Source organism: Pteronotus mesoamericanus, unplaced genomic scaffold (genome assembly GCF_021234165.1).
Source record: "Pteronotus mesoamericanus isolate MK-2021 breed Mesoamerican mustached bat unplaced genomic scaffold, CSHL_Meso_final contig_105, whole genome shotgun sequence".
In the NCBI taxonomy this organism is placed as follows: domain Eukaryota; kingdom Metazoa; phylum Chordata; class Mammalia; order Chiroptera; family Mormoopidae; genus Pteronotus; species Pteronotus mesoamericanus.
Genome location: NW_026555006.1, coordinates 4,113,564 through 4,136,502, shown reverse-complemented (window position 1 = coordinate 4,136,502; position 22,939 = coordinate 4,113,564). Strand labels below are relative to the sequence as shown.

Here is a 22,939-nt window from a genome sequence, read left to right as displayed (position 1 = left end):
ATTGCATTAAATGGAGAGTACTTTGAAGGTGACTGAAGTTTAAACATGTAAGAATTTTTTATAAATAAATTCAAGAGGGTTTTTTGGTCCCCCTTCATATATAAATATGTGCATACTATTACTTGTATAAAATAGTTCTGGGAGAATATGTAAGGATTTGGTTTATTGGTTGCCTCTGGGAAAGAAATGGATGGCTAGATCAGGGGTTAGAGGAAGACTTTCACTGAATGTCCTTATGTATCTTTTAACTTTTGAATAACATGAATAAAACAAATAGTGTATAAGAAAGAAATGCTGGAAATAATATTAGTGGTAAGGAATCCCCAGCAACAAATAGTTAGAATATGTAAATTTTAAAAAGGTCCCATTTATAAAAACAAGTCTTTAAATGAAAAAGACTCAGATGGCACAAGAAATAGAAAATACCTAGGAATAAAGCTAATAAAAAGATGTAATTAATCTCTAAATACAAATCAATTCCAATCAAAATCTTGGCAGGGTTTTTGTATAATTTTGCAAGTTAATTCTAATATTTCTATGGAAACCAACAATGAGACAAACTGACATCTAAAGCATCCTCATGAGAAAAATATCGCCCATGTAATATTGTAGTGGTCTTGCCAGAAATTTTTGACCAAAATCTGTTGATGAGAAAATTATCAGCTAAATCAAAATTGTAGGGAAAATATTCTACAAAGCAACTGTCCCTCTTCAAAAAAGTCAGTATCACAAAAGACAAAATGGAGGAACTATTCTAAACTAAAGGAAAATAAATGAGAGCTAAATGCACTGTAAATCTTGATTGGGTTGTATATTTAAGAGATACATATAATTATAAACAATAAGTATACTAGTATTATGTAAATTTTGTGAGTGATAAATTGTGTAGGAAAATGTCTTTGTTTTTATAATCATGAAATATTTGAAATGTCTACAATTCTTAGTTCAGGAAAAATGCACGTTGATGTATATACACATATTTATAACTGCATATAATGGACTGAGGATCAATATCAGAATACTTTAAAGAATTACACAATTGTTTAAAAGGAAAATGTGTAAATAAGTCATCTACAGAATAAGAAACAAAGAAATGGAAACATAAAAGAAGTCTGCAAGTCAAAACCCTTTTACATCTACTAGCAAACCTTTCAATGGTAATAGGAAACAATTGGAACACAACCGCCTCTCTGATGGGAGTGTAAACTGGAACAAATGTTTTGTAGGTAATTTGGTATATAGTCTGGGAAATGCAGTAATCCTTAGTCAGCAATTCCACTCCTAGGTATATGCCGTAGAAAAATACGTATGTACCTAGGAGTTGTGCACAAGAATGTTCATCATACTATAATGGCAAGTCGTTGGAAGAGTGAATTATTTTCATACTATGAAATACAGAAATGAAAAATAAATGTTGGTGTGGATGAAGCTTACCAACAGGGTTGAGCAGATAAAGAAGTTGAGGAATATAGTGATACCAATGGTACAATGTTAAAGTTTACCAAAAAACCAAAACAAAGCCCTATGAATTAGTTAAGGGTATATACACAGTAGAAATAAGAAATACTCAAGAATAGTAAACACCAAACTCAGGAGAGTAGGTAGCTCATTAGGAAAGGCTTGAAATATGAAAGGTATGTAAGTTGCTTCAACTGTATTATTGTACTGTTTTTTCCCTAAACTTGGAGCTGGTGCTCATGTTGATTTACACCAGAAAAAGGAACTATTTTTATTGAGTGCTTACTATGTACCATGCATTTCTTTAGACACTGGAGATGACTTAGAGAACAGGGGAGCTTGCATTCTGGCAACTAAAATATCATATATCTTTGGGTATATATTAAACTATTTCATTATATTTCATAAGAAAAAATGGGAGTGAAACTTCAATTTCAAAATGCTAAGGTCTCTTAAGGATTTAACTCGCCTTGTGATTGGAAAATGTACGTTCACGTGCTAAGTGGTTAAAAATACGGTGAGCTACATTTCTATTTCCCTGGAGACTATCCAAAATACATGACTAAGAATGTGACAAGCTGAGAAGCACCCCCTGCTCTGGGGTCTGCGCCAGCCCCGCCCCCACGCCCAGACGGGAGAAACGGGCCTTGAGGCGAGCGTGCGCGCAGGAGCCGCGGTCTGGGAGTAACCTGGCGGGGAAGTTGTAATTGGGCAAGGACAGATGACGCACCTACTGCACTTGCGCAAGCCGCTGGACACCCCGGAACTGCCCATCCTGGTACTGCGGGTGCGCTCAGAACTCCACCCTTGGAATCACCTGTTGGGGTGCCACACCCGTCTCGTCTTGCGCATGCGTGTTGTGCACCGCAGGGGCGTGGAGTCACGTGCTAGGGCGCGAGCTGTGTCCGTGGGGGGAGCTTCCTGTCACGGCTGCCGCCACCGCCCGGTGGCTTCTGGAGCCCCGGGCGGTGCGGGGCGAGAGAAGGCCCGGGTTGGTTTCGGATTCGCCGCGAGGTATGCCGTGTACCTGCCCCCCCCCATGCCCGGCGAGGGGTGACCTGGGGACAGCGGGTGAGATGTAATCGGCTGGGGAGGGGCAGGGAGTCGCGTCCTGCCGCGAGGAAGTGGGGTCCCTCGGCTTCGCTTCTCCTGTGCTCTCCGCTCCCCTCCTGTCCTCCTGAGCCCGGGCCTGGGTCCAGCACCGATACCCCTATTCGGGTGCCCCGGACCGCAGATTTGGTGTGGACTGACCTCCTCTCTTCCTGAACCCGCTTTTAGTACCCTTGCTCCGGAGGCAACCCAAGCCACTGAAATCTGACTCTTGAAGTCACCCCGAGCGCCCCCTCTTGTGCGCCCGCACCCAGTTAAACCTCGGAGCCCTGTTGATTTCCCCCCGAACTCTGGACTCAGAACACTTCTCGCCACCCCGCACGCCGCCGCAGCTTGTCCCTTTTGCCTGCACCGTTGCAAGACTTGACGGCCTCCAGCCTCCCTTCGGCAGCCGATAGGAACCCGCCACATGCATTGCCCTAGAAAAATGCCCAAACTCCTTTAAAGTTTAAAAGTTTATTTTGTCCCTTGCTCACATTTTCAGCTTGACTGGTACCATTTTCTGTCGCACACTCTTTGCCCCAGTAGTCCCAGGTCTTCAGTTTCCTCTGCAGGTCAGTTTTTCACCTCAGGTCTATTATCAGGTTGTTCCATCTGTTTGGAATCCTTTTTCCCAACTTCTACGTGACTCAGAACAGGTATCATCTCCAAAAAGCCTTTTCTCTGTGGTGCTGGGTGAGGGGCCACTCGGGCACTCGTGGCCCCGGGAGAGGTCCTCTGTGGGTTTTGTCCATGGATGAGGCTTTCCACCATGTACATGTTCTTTGAGGGCCGAGAACATGTCAGACTCATTCCTGCTCTCCCAGAGCCCAGCATAGGGCCTCTGCACATAGTAGGTCCTATGAATGGTTGTAAGATCTCTGAGAGAATCAGAATGCTGAGTCAGGTTTCTCTAGAGCAAAACTGTCCAATAGAACTTCTGGTGATGAAAATGTTCAGTATTTGTTCAGGCTAATGGTAGCCAATAACTGAGGAACTGGATTTTTAATTTTAATTAATTTCAATGTAAATAGCCACACGTGGCTACCATATTTGAAAGTACAGCTTTAGAGCCTTTCTGAATCCTACTCACCCACCCCTTACCTAGAGCAACTTCCCTGAATCTGTCTTCCTAGCTCCTCCCCACTCGTTTAATCCAAATTTGTCAAATCATTTCAGTAATCTTTTATTGTGTGTCCACACTCCTCATTTAGACCCATTGACAGGTGCTCCCCATCCCTTCTGTCTCCCGTGTTGCTTGCTTCAGTGCTTCACTTGTAGTGTTAGTATTTCATCCTTTGGTCTTAAGCATTGACTTTTTTCTCTGAATTGGGAGTTTATTAACGGGTACCTTACTAAGATAGCATTGTTGGGGGAGGGGCTTATAGGCTGCTCCAGCCTGAGTCTCTTCCATTCCCCACCAGACAGGTATCTAGGCAGCCAAGATGCCAGGGCCAAGACCTCGGAAGGGCCCTCAGGCCAGTGGTCAGGGTGTGGCAGCTGCCAAGCAGGTATGTATATAGCTGCCTTCACCGCTGAGCCAGGGTGGGAGGTTCCTAAATTACATGGGCAAACTGGGTCACCTGTATGCTGTCCCCATCAGTCCAGAGACTTGCAGCAGTGCCCCCTGGAGTTGGCAGAGCCCTTACAGGCACTCAGACTATCTCCTGCTACACACACGTGGGAGATGAGTCTTGAACTCACCTGTGCTTCAATCCCAGTATCCCCTGCCATGGCCACCTCCAGAAAAGTGACCTGCAGGGTTCAGGAACCACCAAAGTTTAGGGGGTGCTGATAGGGCCTCAGCACTCTCATGGGTTCCTCATTTAGGCCATGACTCTGCTTACCAGCCAGGGATCCCAGGGCTTGAGGGCTAAGCCCACCAGGAGAGCGTTGCATCCTTAGAGGTCTGTTCTCTCTTTATTTTTTCTGGGCCTAAGTCCTGAGACTTCTTAGTCCATATTTATTATCTTAAAATAGGCAGGTTAGGGAGGTGGTAGGATAAAGGGCATAGACTTGAGTCACATTACCTTATTTTAAATTCTAGCTCTGCCACTTAAGGCTGTCTCAGTATCATCTGAACATGGAGATATAAAGAGGACCTACATTTATTCACAGTAGTCAGATTCATACAGACAGAAAGTAGAATGTAGTTATCAGGGGCTAGGGCAAGGGGGGAATGGGGAGTTATTGTTTAATGGGTACAGGGTTTCAGTTTTGCAAGGTGAAAAGAGTTCTGTGGAAGGATAGTGGTGATAGTAGCACAGCAGTGTGATGTACTTAATGCCACTGAATTCTGTACTTAAAAATGGTTAAGATGCCCTGGCCATGTGGCTCAGGTGGTTGGAGTGTCATTCTGTGCACTGAAAGGTTGCCAGTTCCATTCCCAGTCAGGGCACATGCCTAGGTTGTAGGTTCAGGTTCAGTCCCTGGGTGTATATGGAAGGAAACCAATTGATGTTTCTCTTCCCCATCCCCCACCCGCTGTCCCTCTCTCCTTCTCTCCCTCCCCGTTCCTCTTGCTCAAAAAAAAAACAAAAACAAAAAACATCCTCAGGTGAGGATTTAAAAAATGGTTAATTTTCATGTTATATGTGTGCTATTTTTTTAACATATATTTTATTGATTATGCTATTACAGTTGTTCCGTTTTTTTCTCTCCTTTATTTCCCTCCACACCACACCGCCCCAACCCCCAGAGTTCCCCCTCACCCTTAGTTCATGTCCATGGGTTGTACATTTGAGTTCTTTGGCTTCTCCATTTCCTATACTATTCTTAACCTCCCCCTGCTTATTTTGTACCTACTTTTTATGCTGCTTATTCCCTGTACCTTTCCCCCCATTCTTTCACCTCCCCCTGCCCTCTGTTTTACTGTTTGTAGTTTTTGATCATCTTTTTCTTAGATAATTCCCTTTAACATTTCATGTAATAAGGGCTTGGGGATGATGAACTCCTTTATCTTATCCAGGAAGCACATTATCTGCCCTTCAATTCTAAATGATAGTTTTGCTGGATAGAGTAATCTTGGATGTAGGTCCTTGCCTTTCATGACTTTGAATACTTCTTTCCAGCCCCTTCTTGCCTGCAAGGTTTCTTTTGAGAAATCAGCAGAGTCTTATGGGAACTACTTTGTAGGTAACTAACTCCTTTTCTCTTGCTACTTTTAAGATTCTATCCTTATCCTTAATCTTGGATAACTTAGTTATGATATGCCTTGTTGTGTGCATCCTTGGGTCCACTGTTTTTGGGACTCTCTGAGCTTCCTGGGTCTGGAGGTCTATTTCCTTGGCCAGGTTGGGGAAGTTCTCCTTCATTATTTTTTCAAATAAGTTTTTACTTTCTTGCTCTTCCTCTTCTCCTTCTGGCACCCCTATGATTCAGATGTTGGGTCATTTAAAGTTGTCCCAGAGGTTCCTAAGCCTCTCCTCACCTTTTTGAATTCTTATTTCTTCATTCTGTTCTGGTTGAATGTTTATCTCTTCCTTCTGCTCCCAGTCGTTGAGTTGAGTCCCGGTTTCCTTCCCCTTACTGTTGGTTCCCTGTATATTTTTCTTTATTTCACTTTATATAGCCTTCACTTTTTCCTCCATTTTGTGACCATACTCAACCAAATCAGTGAGCATCCAGATTACCAGTGTTTAGAATTGTGCATCTGATAGATTGGCGATCTGTTCATCACTTAGTTCTATTTTTGGAGCTTTGATCTCTTTTTCATTTGGGCCATATTCGTTTGTCTCAGCGCATCTGTTCCATTGGATGGGGCAGAGCCTTAGATATTTGCCAGGGTGGGGCAACCCAGGTTTCTGTATTTTGGCCGTGTGTTTGGAAGACAGGTCCAAGAGGGAACAATGCCACCTGGTGGGCTCTAAGCTGGCTTCCAGTCACTTGCCCCGCTACCCACAAGCAAATTGGGCCCTTCTAGTGTTGATTCCAGGGTGGGTGGGTTTGTATGTTCTAGGACCCTGTGGGTCTCTCCAACAGACTCTCCTGTGAGGCTGGACCTTTCTCCTGCTGCCGCAACCCCCACAGGTTTTTACCTCCAGAGGTTTTGATGCTTTCTCTTCCCACACTGGACCCCTGGATTGCGTGGTCTGCCTGGTTCCCCAGCTGTTCCTCCAGTGTATCCGCATGCAAATGTGGGACCATCCGATCCACCAGCCACCGCCTTGCCCGCCTGGCCCTCCAGCCGCCACCTTGCCAGGAGGCCTCTCCACCCCAGCTACCCATCTCCACCCCTCCAGTCTGGAGGAATGTTTCTTCTTTAACTCCTTGGTTGTTGGACTTCTATACGGTTCGATTTTCTGGCAGTTCTGGTTGCTTTTTGTTTTTAAATTTGGTGTTGTCCTTCTTTTGGTTGTGCAAGGAGACAAAGTGTATCTACCCATGCCTTCATCTTGGCTGGAAGTCCTCTATATGTGTGTTATAACATATAAAGAAAAATAGGACCTACCCCTTAGGATTATGAGAATTAACTGAGATGATCATGTAGAGTGCTAAGTGCAGTGCCAGGTAGCTAGTGAGGAATAATAAAGACATTGTAGTTTTCTTGGGCTCTTTGTAGAGTCACTAGGGAGTATCCTAAGGGGTAATAGTGCAAGCCTCAGTTTCCCTTTCTGCACATTGGGCCTCAGACCGGGAAGGAGCCACAGACCTCTGGGAGACTGGCTCTGGGGCTGGACTACACCCTCTTCCTCATTGTGTGGTCCCTAAGAAATGGTCTCTGCTCTCAGCTGGGACTGTTTGTGGAATTCAGCCCTGAGGACATGCTGTTGGGGATGGAGGAGACTGGAGATGATGGGGACCTGGAGGCTGAGCTGCTGGCCCTCACAGGAGAAGCAGGGAACACAGGCGGGAAGCCAGCACCCAAGAGGCTGGGTAAGGGTAAGTTTTGGGTGCCGGGCTGGACTCTGTGCTAGGACCAGATGGGCCCAGGCAGTTGGTGGAGAGGGTCCTCCTCACAGGTGCGAGGATCCAGCCAAACCACCTGGTCTCCTGGTTTCTGTGCCCCTTCTGCAGCTCTCCCACCGAGAGGCCATGCTGCTCGGGGCACACACTTGTGTGATGGGGAGCTCACTCCTTCCCTGGTTGCCTCTTCTTCACGACTCGGGTCCCTGTCTTCAGGCCTAGCCAGGGCCTGGTATAGAATAGGGGCTTAGTGCACAGAGGTTGTGTCCACTGAATAAATAAGTGGAATACTTCTCCCCAGCCTGGAAGAGGACCTAAAGCTTCCTCTCTTCTCACCAGGAACCTTCAGAGAGAACCTGCCCGCAATCCCATGTACCCCGGAGCTGGGATAATGGGAGAAACATGGCCCTCTATTTCCTCTCAGTCCAAACTTTGGGGTTAGACAAGCCTGGCTTTGAATCATGGCTCTGCCACTTAGTAGGACTGCAATATTAGGAAAATTAGTATCGGTAGTTTTCAGTTTACTCATGTAAAATGGGGATAATATGACCTATCTGGTAGAATTATTGTGATGCTCAAATGGATGTTAAAAGTCTTTCCATATGTGAAAGGTGTGATTAGGAGGAGTGGATGAATGTGCCTGTGAAGAACTACAACACAAATGCCGAGAACAGAGCAGCTTGTTGCCTTTTAGAGGGTCCAGGGAGGTTTCTATGCTGAGGGTCTTCTGAGCTGGGTCATACAGGAAGAGCAGGAATCTTACAGGTGGGACTTTGACTGTGGAAGGGCGAGGTTTCTGTCTGGGTGTAGAAATTCACAGTGCGCCGAAGACTACTCTTTGTGGACGTTCTCTGAGGCCCTGACCCTCTGGTCCCCTAGCGCCTTTACCTATGGCCCACATCGAGAAGCTGGCGGCGGACTGTATGCGGGATGTGGAGGAGGAGGAGGAGGAAGAAGAAGGGCTGGAGGACGATACAGACTTGCTGGTGCGTTTGCCAGGCTGGTGGCCAAGGACCCTGTGGCCAAGCCTGTGGAAGAAGCCTGGGGCTTGTCCCTCTGTGGGCTCTGATGTCGAGTGGCTGCCCTGTCCTTCTTGGGCCCGTTTTCCCAACTCTACAGTGTAAGACTAGTTTCCTTTGATGTCTGGTCTGAACACTGTACTTAAGGATTCTCAGATTTTGTAGTCTTCCCTGTTTTCAAAGCTATCTATCCTCAGTTAAAGAAGTGTTTCGGTAAAGGGGACTTTCAGGTACAGTGACTGATGTTGCGAAGTACTGCTGGGGGAGAGGGTCCTTTATGTTCAGATCCTGTCATAGGTATGGTCATGAGGCTCCCAAGCTCCTCAGACTTGTGTCTCCCCAGACTGAGCTGCAGGAGGTCCTGGGTGCAGATGAGGAAGCTGGGTCCTTGGATGGCGATGAGACAGCCACCCTGGGTAGCTCTGAGGAGAAGGGACAGGAAAACACTGACCCTCCAGTGCAGACAGCTCTCCTAACAACTTCAGTTCTGGTGGCTCAGGTAGGTTCTGGAGAGATTCCATGTGCCTTTGATACCCCTGCGTGTGCCTGCATAACACGCGTATAGCACGGCTTGCATAGGAAGGCTGCCGCAACCCTCCCCAGGGCCCTCCTCCAGCAGTGCCCCAAGCAGTGGCTGAGCCCAAGAAACTCTGGTGCCTGGCTGGCCTCAAAGGCCTCTCTGTTCTCCCAGGCTACTCCCTGCAGCCATCCACAGATTGTCTGGGCCTCTGTGTTTGCCTCTGATATGGCCTCTGGCCTCTCCAGTAAGTCTTTGCCTCCTCCTTGAGGCTTTTAGGCTCACCCTCCTTGAATCCAAGAGCTCTGTTTTCTGGGGCAGCTTCCTTGCAGGGAGGGAGCAGCAAGGGCCTAGCTGGCCCTGGAGTGGCCAGGCCCTGAACTGGAGTATCTACAGGCTGGAGGGCCTCGGGGGCTGCAGGCTCTGCTGGAGGACCGGCTCCACAATTACCGGGAAGCTGCGGCCAGCGCTAAGGAGGCAGGTGAAGCAGCCAAAGCCAGGCGTTGTGAACGTGGACTAAAGGTAGGTTGGGCCCAGCCAGGGAGCAGGGCTGGGAGGAGTGGGGCTCAGGGCAGTGGGTCAGGCAGCAGAAGTTGGGCCCAGTACAGGGGAGGCCTCCCCACTGGCCTTGTAGAGGGGAATGATCCCTGGCCTGTCTTCAGGCAGGTTCCAGGCTGAGATGGCTGGCTAGGTTTCTGGTTCTTCCCTCCCTCAGACTCTAGAGTCCCAGCTGGCTGCTGTGAGGAAAGGCAGGAAGATCAATGAGGATGAGATACCACCTCCAGTGGCCTTGGGCAAGAAGCCCCCAGCTCCCCAGGAAACAACCAACAGGAGCCCTGAGACAGACCTCCCTGCTCCCCCCGCCATGTTACCAGGTATCTGGAGACACTCAAATTCTGTTGTACTCGCCAAGGTCAGAGCCTATGGCGTGCCACTCCATTGGCGTTAGTCACACCTTTCCTGTGGGCGCTGGGAACCCAAGGTGTGCACCTTCTTTGACCCTGATGCCCCCTCTCTGGGCTTTTTGTTTCTCCAAAGACAACCCTTCTCAGCCTGAGACAAGCCCCCTGGGCAGCCCTGGCACTTCTACGCTGCCCAATCCAGACCCAGACCCACGGGCCCTGTTGTCGGCTCGACAGAGGGAGTACAAAGTGGCTGCCTTGAACGCCAAGCGGGCTGGGGACCTAGATCGTGCCCGAGAGCTCATGAGGATTGGGAAGGTATGACATCTGGCTCAGGGGCCCTGTGTCTAACCCCTTCTTTCACATTTGGGGCAGCGACCCACTCAAGGCCTTGCAGCTAGACTCTTTTCAGCCCAGGCTCATGGGTTCCCTGGCTTTTGCCCACACCTGCCTTCCTTACCACTGCAGAGATTTGGTGCCGTCCTGGAGGCCCTGGAGAAGGGGCAGCCTGTGGACCTGAGTGCCATGCCCCCAGCACCTGAGGGTCAGTATGGGGATGGTGGAGGGAACTTGCTCAGGCTGGGACTGGCCAGGCACCCCCACCTACACTTGTGCTCTGGGTCCCTCAGGCCTGAAGCCCCTCCCACAGGCTTCGAAGGTCCTCACAGCACCCTCAGTTGGACCCCCAGCTGTGGAACATGTGCACCCAGTGATGGCCTCTAACACTCCAGCAACCCCAGGTAGGATGGGATGGTGGGACTGTGGAGTGGGGACCTGAGGAGAGGTAGGGAGAGCTGATGCTGTCTCCTTCCTCCTCTAGAGGCCCATACGGAGCCACAGACAGTGTTGGACGCCCTGCAGCAGAGGCTGAATAAGTACCGTGAGGCAGGCACCCAGGCCCGCAACAGTGGGGATGAACGAAAGGCCCGGATGCACGAGCGCATTGCCAAGGTGGGCCTGCGGCCATGAGACCCCCTGCACGGGTCAGCGTCTCTGTCTGCTCTTGCAGCTAGCCCTGGTCCTTGAGGGTCTCTGTCTCTCTTGAGCTCTTGCTGCCTCGGGCTGCTTTTCCTCCAGGGGGTTGCTTTCAGTCTCCTACTCTCTGTCTCTCCCTGAGAGGAGCATGCAGACTGCTGCCCACCATAGGTCGCTCCCTCCCTCCCTCCTTTCCCTTGCAGCAATATCAAGATGCCATTCGAGCGCATCGAGCAGGACGCAAGGTTGATTTTGCTGAGTTGCCTGTTCCTCCAGGTACGTGGTTCTTGGCCTAAGGTCTTTACGATCTCTAAGAGGAGGCAGGGAGTGATTCCTCATGTATCTGCCTCCGCTCTGGGAGCCACCCACTCCCGCTATGCCCAGGGAGGCCTAGTGGAAGCCCACAATAGCCTAGTGTTTCCCTGAGGCCACCCTACCCATTGCCCAGCTCTCTCTCTCCCACAGGATTCCCTCCTATCCCTGGTCTGGAGTCCACTACAGACACTGAGGAGGATGCAGTAGCAGCTACTTTAGCTGCTGCTCAGAAACTAGCTTCTGACGATACAGCTCCAGCAGAGGAAGATGGGGATGAGGATGAGGTTTGGCTGAGGGCCTAAGACTCCAGGGGTTGGTGGGGGGAAATGGCAGATGAAGGGCAAACCCAGATCCTGTTGTCCATACTAACAAGTCCAGCAAAGTAGCTATTCTTTGCCGTTTTACAGAAAAAAACTTGGCCAAGGGCATCCAGATAGGCGTTAGCAGAGCCAGATTCAAACCAAGATCTTTCTGACCCCAGAGCCCTGGTTTGATCTTCAAAACCCTGGTATCTGCTGTTGGGAAGGTTAGCTCAGAGCTTTTGAAGCTCTTTGTAGCTCTGAGATTCTCTGGGGCCCACACAGGGAAGCCATTCATCTCAGTAAACACAGCAAGTTAGTGCAAAGTTAGGAAGAGAGTCCAAGTCTGAGTTGCTACAGCGGGGGTGCGGGACAGATTCCCTGTGACATGCTCTGGGCACCTGTAGGATGAGCCTCCAGCCCAGGCCCCAGTACCCAAGAAGCCTCTGGTCCCTTCATCCCGCCCTTTGCCTGAACCCAAGGCCTCAAGTTCTAAGGAGCCACTGAGTCCCTCTGGTGAGTTGGAAGAAGAGGGGTGGAGGACTAAAGGCTCTGGTGAGGGGCAGGCATGGCTCTAACCAGCATGGCTCTCCCTTCAGTACGGGAGCAGCTGGCACTGCTGGAGGCCCGCAAACTGCAGTACCAGCGGGCAGCCCTGCAGGCCAAGCGTGGCCGGGACCTGGAACAAGCCAAAGCTCACCTGCGGCTGGCCAAATGCCTTGAGGCTCAGATTCTCCAGGTCCGAGCCGGCCGACCAGTAGACCTCTCCAAGGTGAGTCCCACCTGGTTAAGCAGGAGGACTTCTCATACAGAAGAGGCAGGTGGCAAGCTTGACAGCAGGGCTGTGAAAAAAGCTGCTTGGATGCCACTGTCCACTGCCATTGGTTATACCTTCCCTGAGCCCCTCAGGCCAACCTGAGAGGTGAGACGTGGATAGGATGTGGCGACTGCTGGGTAAGAGCCTTTTGCTTATGCCTCTCTCTGCCCTATAGCCCCAGAAAGGCCAGTAGAAGGCCTGGTGGGCTGCCTATGGTCAGAGACGACAAGGCAGGGCAAGGCCAGTGGGAGGCAGTGTCGTGGCAGCCTGGGATATAAGGGGAAGCAGTGAGTTCCCATCACTGGTTGTTAGTAGAAGCTGGAGAAACATTAAGTTGGGATTCCTGCAGTTGTTAGGCTCAGTAGAGGGATAATCTGACACTTGGGGCCCCTGAGGGGCCTTATGACCTGGGCAGGTACCTTCACCGTTGACGGATGAGGAGGGTGACTTCATCCTCATTCACCATGAAGACCTGCGCCTCTCCCAGAAGGCTGAGGAGGTATACGCACAGCTACAAAAGATGCTTCTAGAGCAACATGAGGTCAGTTGATTGCTTGTCTCTCCTTCCTTCAGTGCCCACAGCTCCCTTTGGGGAAAGGCATAGACCAGATAGGCCTGGATTCATACTCTGGCTCTTCTACTTACTGGCTGTGTGACCTTGCGCAAGGCACTTACCATCTCTGAACCACATTTTCATCTGTAAAATAAGATTATTATTATCATCGCTGGGTGGTTATGAAGTTAAGACAACAGACTGGAGGGGAAAGTACTTTGAAGATCAGAAGTGTTAGAGGACACAGACACATATGTATATTGGAAACGTATGCATATTTGTATGTATTGACCTGAACTGCCTGTAGGTCTGCCTTCTGAAGTGATGTTTTTATTAGGTTTTGAAGGAAGAATAGGAGCTTGCTAAGTGAATTTTGGGGGAATGGCTATCCAAAAAAAAAAAAAGCAAAACCAGGTCTTGAAAACAGTGATCTTAGGGAAGAGCTTTTTGTTAGGGGAGAAGGGTGAGACTATAGAAGAAGATTGGAGTTTTCACAAGCTGGGCCTCTAAAGCCAACCTAGACCCACTCTGGGCCTCTATTTTCAGAAGTGTCTGCTGTTCTCCAAGCAGTTCATGCACCAGGGCAATGTGGCCGAGACTACTCGGTAAATGCAAGGGCTGGGGTTTGTGGGGTAGGGAGCAGACAGTGAGCCCTGTCATGCTGAAGTGTGCACCCAACCCTTTCAGGTTTGAGAAGCTTGCTCAAGACCGCAAGCAGCAGCTTGAGATCTTGCAGCTGGCCCAGGCCCAGGGCCTTGACCCTCCTAGCCACCACTTTGAATTGAAGACATTCCAGACTGTGAGGTACCAAACTGTAAGGGAGACAATGGCTCCATGCAGGGATGTGCCAAGAGGCTGGGAGCCAAAGCTGGAAACTTAGGTCCCCTTAGTAAGAATTTCCAGGCTTGGCTCTGCCATAGGCACTGGGCCTTGGGGTGTGGGAGGTAGGCGTGGTGACTGCTTGTGAGGAGCTCAGAGCTGGGGGTGGCTAGGGAAGGAGCTCTGCTGCTTTTAGCCTAGACAAGCTGTGCCTCCCTGGGCCCGCTCTATTCCTAACCACCACCCGGCAGGCAGTGGCCCATCCCTGGAAGATGGGGACCTTTTCCCACTGCATTCCTTCACTTTGAGCTCTTTCTCCTTGCTTCCTGGCTATAGGATCTTCTCAGAACTCAACAGCACAGAAATGCATCTCATCATTGTCCGGGGAATGAACCTCCCAGCCCCTCCAGGTAGTCCTAGGGCCACTCCTACTCCAGTAGGCTCTTGCCCAGACACTCTACCCTTGGCCAATAGGGGGATACTGGGTCTCCCTCTACCTCAAGTGCTGGGCCCCTGGCTACTCCCTCTGGCCCTGACTCCCATTTCTCCTTTATAGGGGTGACCCCTGATGACTTGGATGCTTTTGTGCGGTTTGAGTTTCACTACCCTAACTCGGTGAGGTTCCAGTAGAGGTAGGATCCTCTGAATGTGTTCCAGGACCCTGTGTTCAATTTCTCCCCATCCCTGGGAGGTCTGGCTATTGGGAGGGGTTGGAAGGCCCTTAGGCCCCACCCCTTATACTCCTTTCCCTCACCACTGACTTAGCCCCGAGCTCTGGACCCTATAGACCTATTTTTTCAAGCTATTCTGACTTCTCTCTCCTCACTGCTTTAGGACCAGGCTCAAAAAAGCAAAACAGCCGTGGTGAAGAACACGAACTCTCCAGGTGAGGGCTGCTTCCTCCTCCCTCTCATCCTGATATGTGTGTGCAGCACTTGGTTTTCCAGATCTGTTGTCTTGATACTCAACTTGGGAGATACAGGCAGGTGTTATTACCACTGTTCTCACATAGTTGGGGAAACTGAGACTCAAAGAGGTAAAGGGACTTGCCAATGGCCTCCGAGCAAAGAAGCGTTGGAAACAGAACTTGAATCCAGGACTCCTGATAGAACTTGAATCCAGGAATCCTGACTCTAAATTCCAAGTTCGTCCCACTTTAGTACAATCTCTTATTAAGAGTACAAGAACTGTACAAGTTGACTTCCAAGGCCAGGACCTAGAGGCTCTACCACCCCCCAGTGGTAGTCTCTTTGAATTGCAAGCAGAGCCATCCAAAGGGGAAGCTGGCCCTTGGCCTGTTACCATCTCAGGAAATCCCTGGGAGCCACGTCCTTTTTTTCTCCCACCCTTGCAGAATTTGATCAACTCTTCAAACTAAACATCAACCGCAACCACCGGGGCTTTAAGCGGGTGATTCAAAGCAAAGGAATCAAGTTTGAAATCTTCCACAAAGGGTGAGGCCCTTGTCAGTCATTCATACTTTTGTAAAGGGGTGGGGTGGGCTGGGCAGAAGGAAAGACTAATGTTGTTGCTGCCGCTCCTGCTGCTACTCAGTTTTCTTGAGCTGGACTCAGCCAGCTCATTCCTGCCTAGTCTAATCCTCTGCTGACCGTTGGCTCCCCAGATCCTTCTTCAGAAGTGACAAGCTTGTTGGCACAGCCCACCTGAAACTGGAGCGGCTGGAGAATGAGTGTGAGATCAGAGAGATTTTGCAGGTAAGACCCAGAGATTGTGGAGGTAGGGTGGGCAAACCAGAAGACTTGGCAAGTGAAAAGCCAACATTCATTGAGTATCAGTCCCTATTTTAGGATTTTTGGGCCCATTAAAAAATAACCTATAAAGGTGTTATAGAGGTTATTCCCATTTCACAAATGAAGAGATGCAGAGGGTTTGACAAAATCTTTAGCATCAACCATTCTGAAAGTAGCTATACTGTTTCTACAACCATCTGGGCCACTCAGGTTCCCAGGGATGGTAGATTCCAGGGCCCTTGTGGGGTCTGACCGTTGCTGTCAACTTGGCACACATAAACCCCTAGTTTTGGCAGGGGCAGAGTTAGGGTTGGGGCAGTTGTCTGGCAGCTGGATGAAGTGGAGCAAGCTGTGACTATGGAATTGAAAAGCTATTTCAAAAACCGGGGACCTGCCACAGTGAAACTACTCTGCATTTAGGAATTGGCCGCAGACAGCTCCTTTAGTTCCTATGAACTTGTCAGATTTTACAGGCAGTGACTGACTCTGAGGGGTTGCCTCTGATAGATGAGGAAGCTAAAGTCCGGAGGGAAGGGTGTGGGCCTGGCAGAGTGTGTTCTAGACCCTTGCTGCCTTCATAGGTGGGGCTTTTCCCACTATTGTGCACCTCCCTCCCTTCGCCACCTTTTTGGGGGAGTCTTTAAGTGGGGCCTGCTCTGTATTGGCCACGTTGATGGTGGTTAGAGTCCCCCAGCCTGCAGCTGCCTCTTCCCTGCTCGCTAGGAGGCTGCATGGTGGGTGGTAGGAGCCCTTGGCCTGGGTTCTAGTCCTGGCCTTGCCACACTGGCTGTGCAATGTAGCATCCACTCTCTCTGGGCCATCTGTGAAGTGAGGGTCTGGGCTTAGTGGTTTTCCAGCTGCACCTGTAAGCCAGAATATTTCTTCCAGGAGTTACCATGGGGAAACTGAGTCAGCAGAACCCTATGTTTCTCATCTTCACCTCAGAGCATTGATGCTTATTTAAATTTATATATTTTATTTTTTACAATTATTTATTTTTAGAGAGGGGATAGGAGTGGAGAAAGAGGGAGAGAAACATCAATCGTTTGCCTCTCACATGCCCGCAGCCCAGGCATAGGGCCTTACCAGGAGTCAAACCAGCAACCTTTTGGATTGCAGGCCAGTGCTCAACCCACTTAGCCACACCAGCCAGGGCTACTCCCCCCACCCCCCCAAAATAGGACTTACCTGAAACCACCACCACCACCACCACCACCACCAGGGTTGTCATGAAATGGAGATTCCTATGTTGATACTGCAGGATATTTTAATTCCTCATTCCTTACCTGTGAGCATAGGGAGCTGCCTGCACCAGCCCCTAATCCAGTTACCATCTCCCTCTCTGCAATCCTCACAGGTCCTGGATGGAAGGAAGCCCACTGGGGGCAAGCTGGAGGTGAAGGTGAGGCTGCGGGAGCCTCTGAGTGGCCAGGATGTACAGATGGTCACCGAAAACTGGCTGGTCCTGGAGCCCAGGAGCCTGTGAGGTGGGCAGCTGCCTGGGCCCTCAGAACCTCTGACCCCTGCTCTCTCCCCAGGCCCTATAGGGACACTTCAGTACTCAGCTCATATGTGGGGAGGAAAGCCTAAGAGTTTCTCATCTGTGAGGATGATCAAAAGGCAAAATTGTTGGGTAGGGCTTGGGCCTGAGTTTCTTAGGATCCTCAGTAGAACCTGAGAGGAAGTAAAACCTTTGCAGGTCTAACTCTTCAGGAAATCCTTTCTAAACTCTATTTATGTATTGAATGCAGCTTAGACTGACTTCCTACTTTATGTGCTTTGTGCCTTGTGCAGCAGACGGTCAACACCAGGAGAGGAGCCAGGCCACCGGCTGTGTGCAGAAATGTGTTTTTCCCAGCTTTGCTGGCTACAGAAGCCTTTGTACATAAGGGAGATAAATGCTGCTACACAAATACCAAAAACCTGCTGATCACGGCCTCGGTCTTTCCTGTGGCTGGCCCTTTTCTAGGCCTCCACACCAAAGCAGGATGGATTCCATTAGGCTGCCTCCCCTTCCTGCGCAGCAAAAGCAAGGACAGCCTCATTGCTCTGTGCCATGGAGTCTTGCAGCCCCTTAACCTCTGTGCAGCAACTGTGTGCAGCTTACCCCGGCCCCTAGTTGCAACGTTTCTGAATGTGCCTTTAAAAGATACAACTGTAAAGGATGGGAGAGTTTGAGAGTGATCCTGCTTAGGGTTCCATGATGTTTGTCAGTGGCACCCTATGCCAAAGACCTCAGTTTACCCAGCCCTGCCTGTGCCTTGTTTCCTGACAGCTGCTGCTCTAGCCTCCCTGCTTCCCAAACTCCCAGTGGAGGAAGGAAGTTATGTTCTGGACTGTGTGGTGGGAAGCAGGCAAGGCTGCACCTTGAGTTTGGTCCGTGCACCTAAAACTAAAAGACTGCTAACTGGAGGAAAAAAAAAAAACATGTAAAAATTTATGTAGTGGTTTTTATTTAAGAAACTAGGTCTAATTCACTTGTATGGATTTACACTCTACACACAGTAACCATCAAAGACCTAAACAAAAGTCCTGTCACTTTTTAAAAGCCAGAGTAGCAGTAACATTTAATTGACAGAAACTGCTACTATGACTTCCTCTTTTGAGAGAGGGCAGAGGAAGTCTTCCCTCTTCAGCTAATCACCTAGGGAAATCCCCAGTTCTTTCCTAGAAATTCTCTTTTGGCTTTGTTTTTCTCAATGGATGGAGACGGACTTATAATTGCAATAGATTTAATATTCAAAACTGCAGTGTTCTACATTTCTTAAAAATTAACATCCCATCCACCCACCCTTCCCAGCAGCTTTTTGAAGCATTAGCTTAAGTTCAACATAGCATTCTTAAAGGTCACTTTTAAAGGTCCTAAGTGAAGCAAGTACATTCAGCTTACTGATCACTACAGCACTGCATAAGCACAGCTCAGGGATTGAGCTTTTTGGGGGATAGGGCTGGACCGTGCTTCCCTGCCCTTAACGGATCTTTTGGGGGTAACAGCATGAAGGACAAATGATTTTTTTCCCCAAGAGCTTTCTGGCCAGTCTTAACCATCAGAGTGATTTTTCAGATACGAGGTAGAACGCTTAATTGCTGTTACATCTCTGTGTCAAGCCAGCAGTCCTCTACAATGAAAAGGAAGGGTGTTAGCCTTCATAAGGGGGCCTAGAACAAAGATGAGTGGCCAGGAGAGTTTCTGACCCAACCTAACCTTCCCCTCAGGTTTGTACCCCAACTGGTGCTTAACTAAGGTCTCGGACAGCTGTCGTTACCCTCAAAGGTTCCAGCCAGCCCTAGGTATTTCTGAACTTGGACCTGTGCTGAAAACATCCTGTTCCAATTTGATAGGAAGTATTCTGTGGCTCACAGATTTCCTTTTGCAACCTGTTCAATTTTAGTTGTCTTCACTGCTTTTTGCTTTCTGGAAAACAGATCCTCCAGGCTGGGGGGAGGCAAGACAAAGCCACCCACTGGACTTGGAGACTGAGGTTCTGAAAGGGCCTTTGTTGTGGCCAACACATGCAGGGGTCAGTGGTGGTGGGAGGAGCCTGCCCAGTCTCAAAAGATTTGTCCAAATGCAGCAACCAGGCATTGGAGATGAGTGACTCCGGAGCAGTTGAGAACAAGACGTGACCCAAATCATTTTTAAATTTTAAATTCTCTCTTCAGTCTAGTGCAAGGCACAGTTTCCTCTGAATTAGCGAACTGAATAAAACATGGAGAAATTTTTCTCACATGAAGACTTGCTCACAGCACAAACTATTTTGTGACTTCAACATTTTTCTTAAGCACCACTGCAAATCACCTGTTGCTTCCAAATTTTGAGAGCTTGCTTTCCAAATTTTGTGGGCAGTTCCTACAAGATCTTGCCCCTTAATCAGGCAGCTCCTTTACGGGTGAAACTAGGGGGCTGAGACGGGTGGAACCAGGGAGCTAGTACCCAGCCCAGCTCCATGGCAGGTGGATGCCTTCCTGCTCTGGGCCTCAGCTTCCCCAACTCTAGGGTGGGCATCCCTCTCTTCCTGCTGTGCTCCTTAGCTTTTCTGGCTACATATACAATTCCTAAAATTCCCATTCCATTGTTAAAATTAGCTTTATTAAAATAGAACAAACAATATAGAAACAAGGTTCAACAGATTGCTTATTATCTGAAATGCATGAAATGCATAAATTACTCCCCAGATGAATAGTTAGGCAAATTTAGTTGGGAGTTTTGGGTCCACCAGCACTCAGGAGCCACTGGATGAGGGGAAATACTAGATGGGAACTTGGAAAAGGCAAAGTCCCATATTTCTAGGAGTCCAGTAGGTATTTAGAAAGTGATAAAAACAAATGCAGAAACTACATCTAACATTTATAAGAACTCAATTTAAAAAAATTGAGTGTTACCATTATGGAATTCTATTCCTCTTCAGTTTATAAGGATCTCTATATGTCAATCTTTTTAGTTTACATTCTAGTAAAATGTGACTTCCTTAGAAATGTGATGTTTCAGCCCTCTATGTAACTATATACAGTCTATAAAAATAAAACAGGGAAGGGGGGAGGTAAACTAGCCTTGGCTATTTTATGCCCAATTCCACAAAATACACTAAACATAAAGGACATTTTATGCAATTGAGAATAGATCTGACTATGCAGGGCTGGAGCTTGTCCTTAGTTCCTTAGTTGGAGAATTTAAAACCTTGGCACTGAGGAGAAATATGTACAATTGCAAGATGTATTTAGCTGAATGGGAGGAAAGATAAACTTCTATTGGAAAAAAGAACCAGCTATAGAGGCTCCAAACTTACAAGTATATTTGGACCAAGCTGGATGTTGAGAAACATCCATAATACCTGCCCCTATCGACAAGTGTCCTATCAGGTTTTGGAGGGCTATGTGTGTGGTCCCAGGGCTTGCAGAACACTGGTGTTCTGGGCATCTACTCTTCTCCCTTAGAAGCCCTGAGTATCTGAGTCTGTGGGAAAGGTCACAATGACAGCTCTTGCAGCCACCACCAAGAGAGAGACACAGAATGTCGACCCCCTCCTTCCCCAACCAGTACCACCATGGAAGGGGGATAAACACAGGGGGACACACTGCAAGTTGAAGGCCAGGCCTTTCGGCCTCTTTGGGACAAATGGTGTTGCCCTGAACAGCTACGCAGCCTGTAACTGCCAAGTGCTAAGTCCCCCTCTGGCTCCAGGGCAGCGGCTTCTCACTGCCCCAGAGGCTTGCATTAGCTCCCAGAGGGTTCTTAGAGCTGTGCACTTACGCAGAGGGGCCATCTGCTGCTTGGCCTGGGCTTGCATAAGAAGACAGTGACTAGGAAGTGAGTTACCCTTGAAAAGTGTTTTTCAAACTCTGGGTTGTGAAATCCATTTGGTCTATGACCAGAATAACATGACTGATACTGAGGCTGGGACAGGATGAGCACGAGATGAACCTGGAGCTTCATGTTAGGCCAGAAAACAAAGTGTTAAAAAAAAAAATGACAGGAGCACATCACAGGGAGGTAGGAGCTACCTGAGGGGCTCTCGTTGGCCAAAGCTGAGCCCATTTGAGCATCCAGATAATGAATTAGCGCTATTCAAAAAGTAACCCACAAGCCCACAATGAAAGTTGCTTAAACAAATAAATAGGAAAGAGGAAAGCTTTTGCTTATAGATGACCAAGTACAACTAGTAAAGGTGGAGGTAGTGCTGAAATTGAAAAATCTTTCTGTAGCCATCCTAGCAAAAGATCAATTCAGACAAGAAATGTGAGTGGATACTAAATCTAAGGGGAAATTTTGATGGCAAGATCTGCATGATCTGAAATGAAAGTGTCTGTACACACTGGTTATTCATTCCAAGGGGAGAAAAAAACACTGGAGAAACTGGACAGCACTTTGACTAGGTGATCAAAATTTACTATCATCCATGAGGGGCAGGTGGATATATCAAGTGACCCCAGAGCTGATGATTCCCTAATCACTTAGGCCCACAGCATCACTTAGGATTCTGGCCAAGAATGCATGTGATTCTAATTATGAAGAGACACCAATCAACTTTAAAAAATCAGGCATTTCCTATTAAAAAATGGGGTGAGGGAACTATACTCACCAAAAATATGGAGAAAATAAAAGATACAAGTGAGTCAAGAGAGCTTTTTGCTATGTCTGAGGCTAGGCTGGAAGCTTTGCTGGAGGGGAAAATTCCATGAAGGACATTGTTGGACAGATGCCCAGGTCAAGTAGCACATCAATGTTAGATTGAGTGAGGTTGCAAGCTGTCCTGCTATAATATAAGAGGGGGCCCTTAATTTTAGGAAATATGCATTAAAGTGTTTAGGGGTAAAAGGCTATTAGGTGTGCAGCTTGCTCTCAAATGCCTCCATTTTTTATGGAGAAACACTAATAAAGCAAATGAGGCAAAATGTTAATAATATGTGAACAATCGGTGAATCTAGGTAAAGCGTGCACAGGTTTTTTTGTACTTATAACCTTGGAAGTTTAAATTATTTCCCAATAAAATGTTTTTAAAAATATATCTAGTGTATAGTATAACTAAAAATGTCTTAAACACATTGTTAGCTCTTGCAGAAAGGCCCAATTCAATACCTGCCATTGACTCGGGCAGACCTTGAGTCATCCTGAACTCGGCCCTGCTATCCAAATCACCACGCTCACACTGCATCGCCCTTTCTTGGCTAGGAGAGGGGTTATCCGTTGGGTAATCTGGTAAAAACAAACAAAAACCTAATTGTGACTTCTACTTGAAGTTACTGAAAATGGGACAAGATCAGTGTCATACTTTTTATATCAATTCTGTACAAAGAGTACAAGACTGATGCTTCATTTTTTATTTCCCCTCTGCCCGCCCACCCCACCCTTGGTGATGGCTGTACCCATTTGAGCATTTCTGAGCACAAGACCATAAGGAAGTCTTAAAACAGGAGCAGAATCCTTGTCTAAACAGTAACAGAAAGAGATTAGCTGCAAGGATAGCATAGCTGTCGTGCAGTAACGGAAGCTGCCCAGGTCTTCTTGGTGGACAATGCATAGAAGACTTAGAATTATGGAGCATCTGTCCCCCCAACTACCCTTTCCCACCCTAGTCCCCCAAACTCCCTCTGCCCCCCCATTAATAGTGTTAACAAAAGCTTAATCTTCCAGTTCTAAAGTGCAAATGACTTGGGTATGACTGCTGTTGCAACAAGTCTGAACAGGAAAAAAAAATAAAGTCCTCTGTCTATGCGATGTTTTCCAGAATATAAAAGATGAGTTCCATGACGACAGGGCCCTCACTGAGCTGGCAGGCCCCTCCGTGGATCACCGGCACCAAAGCGCTGTCCAGATCATTCATGTACTGCGAGGGAAGGGGCTGGCCATTGCTCCCTGCTTGATAGCCAACCTACACCACAGAGAGAAGGGGAAGGCAGGTTACTGGATAGAGAAGGTCTCTCCATAGGGCTGAGAGCCAAGAAGGCTGAGCAGGAAAGGAGACGTCCTCCCTGGACATGGGCTAGACACACAGCAGTTAACACGAATTTCTCCTTCTCTT

At 48.3% G+C, this 22,939-nt stretch overlaps 2 protein-coding genes across 6 annotated transcripts in view; one reads left to right on the top strand and one right to left on the bottom strand.

Moving 5' to 3' along the window:
- Positions 1-2,269: 2,269 nt before the first annotated feature.
- CC2D1B (coiled-coil and C2 domain containing 1B) lies at positions 2,270-19,338 on the top strand. 4 transcript variants are annotated; one of them, XM_054573080.1, is made up of 25 exons: positions 2,270-2,472; positions 3,972-4,058; positions 7,278-7,422; positions 8,332-8,438; positions 8,815-8,970; positions 9,385-9,510; positions 9,704-9,863; positions 10,027-10,208; positions 10,359-10,434; positions 10,520-10,630; positions 10,711-10,841; positions 11,069-11,141; positions 11,331-11,464; positions 11,887-11,995; positions 12,079-12,251; positions 12,712-12,837; positions 13,396-13,454; positions 13,537-13,653; positions 14,005-14,078; positions 14,225-14,283; positions 14,503-14,554; positions 15,023-15,122; positions 15,293-15,383; positions 16,777-16,906; positions 17,214-19,338. In XM_054573080.1, exons 2-24 carry the CDS (start codon positions 3,993-3,995, stop codon positions 16,903-16,905), a joined length of 2,556 nt encoding a protein of 851 aa, XP_054429055.1. In that variant the 5' UTR covers positions 2,270-2,472; positions 3,972-3,992; the 3' UTR covers position 16,906; positions 17,214-19,338. The 4 variants fall into 4 exon arrangements, with proteins under 4 accessions (XP_054429055.1, XP_054429063.1, XP_054429047.1 ...); XM_054573072.1 differs by having other exon boundaries at positions 2,271-2,472; positions 7,278-7,428; positions 17,217-19,338; XM_054573064.1 differs by having other exon boundaries at positions 2,271-2,472; positions 7,278-7,428.
- Positions 19,339-22,248: 2,910 nt separating this feature from the next.
- The window catches only part of ZFYVE9 (zinc finger FYVE-type containing 9), a 128,822-nt gene continuing 128,131 nt past the window's right edge, over positions 22,249-22,939 (bottom strand). For both annotated transcript variants that reach the window (XM_054573040.1, XM_054573050.1), the window contains one exon: positions 22,249-22,789. In XM_054573040.1, coding sequence (XP_054429015.1) covers positions 22,628-22,789 — 162 coding nt within the window. In that variant the 3' untranslated portion in view covers positions 22,249-22,627. The remainder of the gene's footprint in view (positions 22,790-22,939) is intronic.

Excerpts from the sequence above, each read along its gene's own strand:
- CC2D1B (XM_054573072.1), top strand. The coding sequence starts at position 3,993 with ATGCCAGGGCCAAGACCTCGGAAGGGCCCTCAGGCCAGTGGTCAGGGT. Across the intron at positions 10,435-10,519 it reads CATGCCCCCAGCACCTGAGG|GCCTGAAGCCCCTCCCACAG; the intron begins GTCAGTATGGGG and ends TGGGTCCCTCAG. Across the intron at positions 10,631-10,710 it reads TAACACTCCAGCAACCCCAG|AGGCCCATACGGAGCCACAG; the intron begins GTAGGATGGGAT and ends TTCCTCCTCTAG.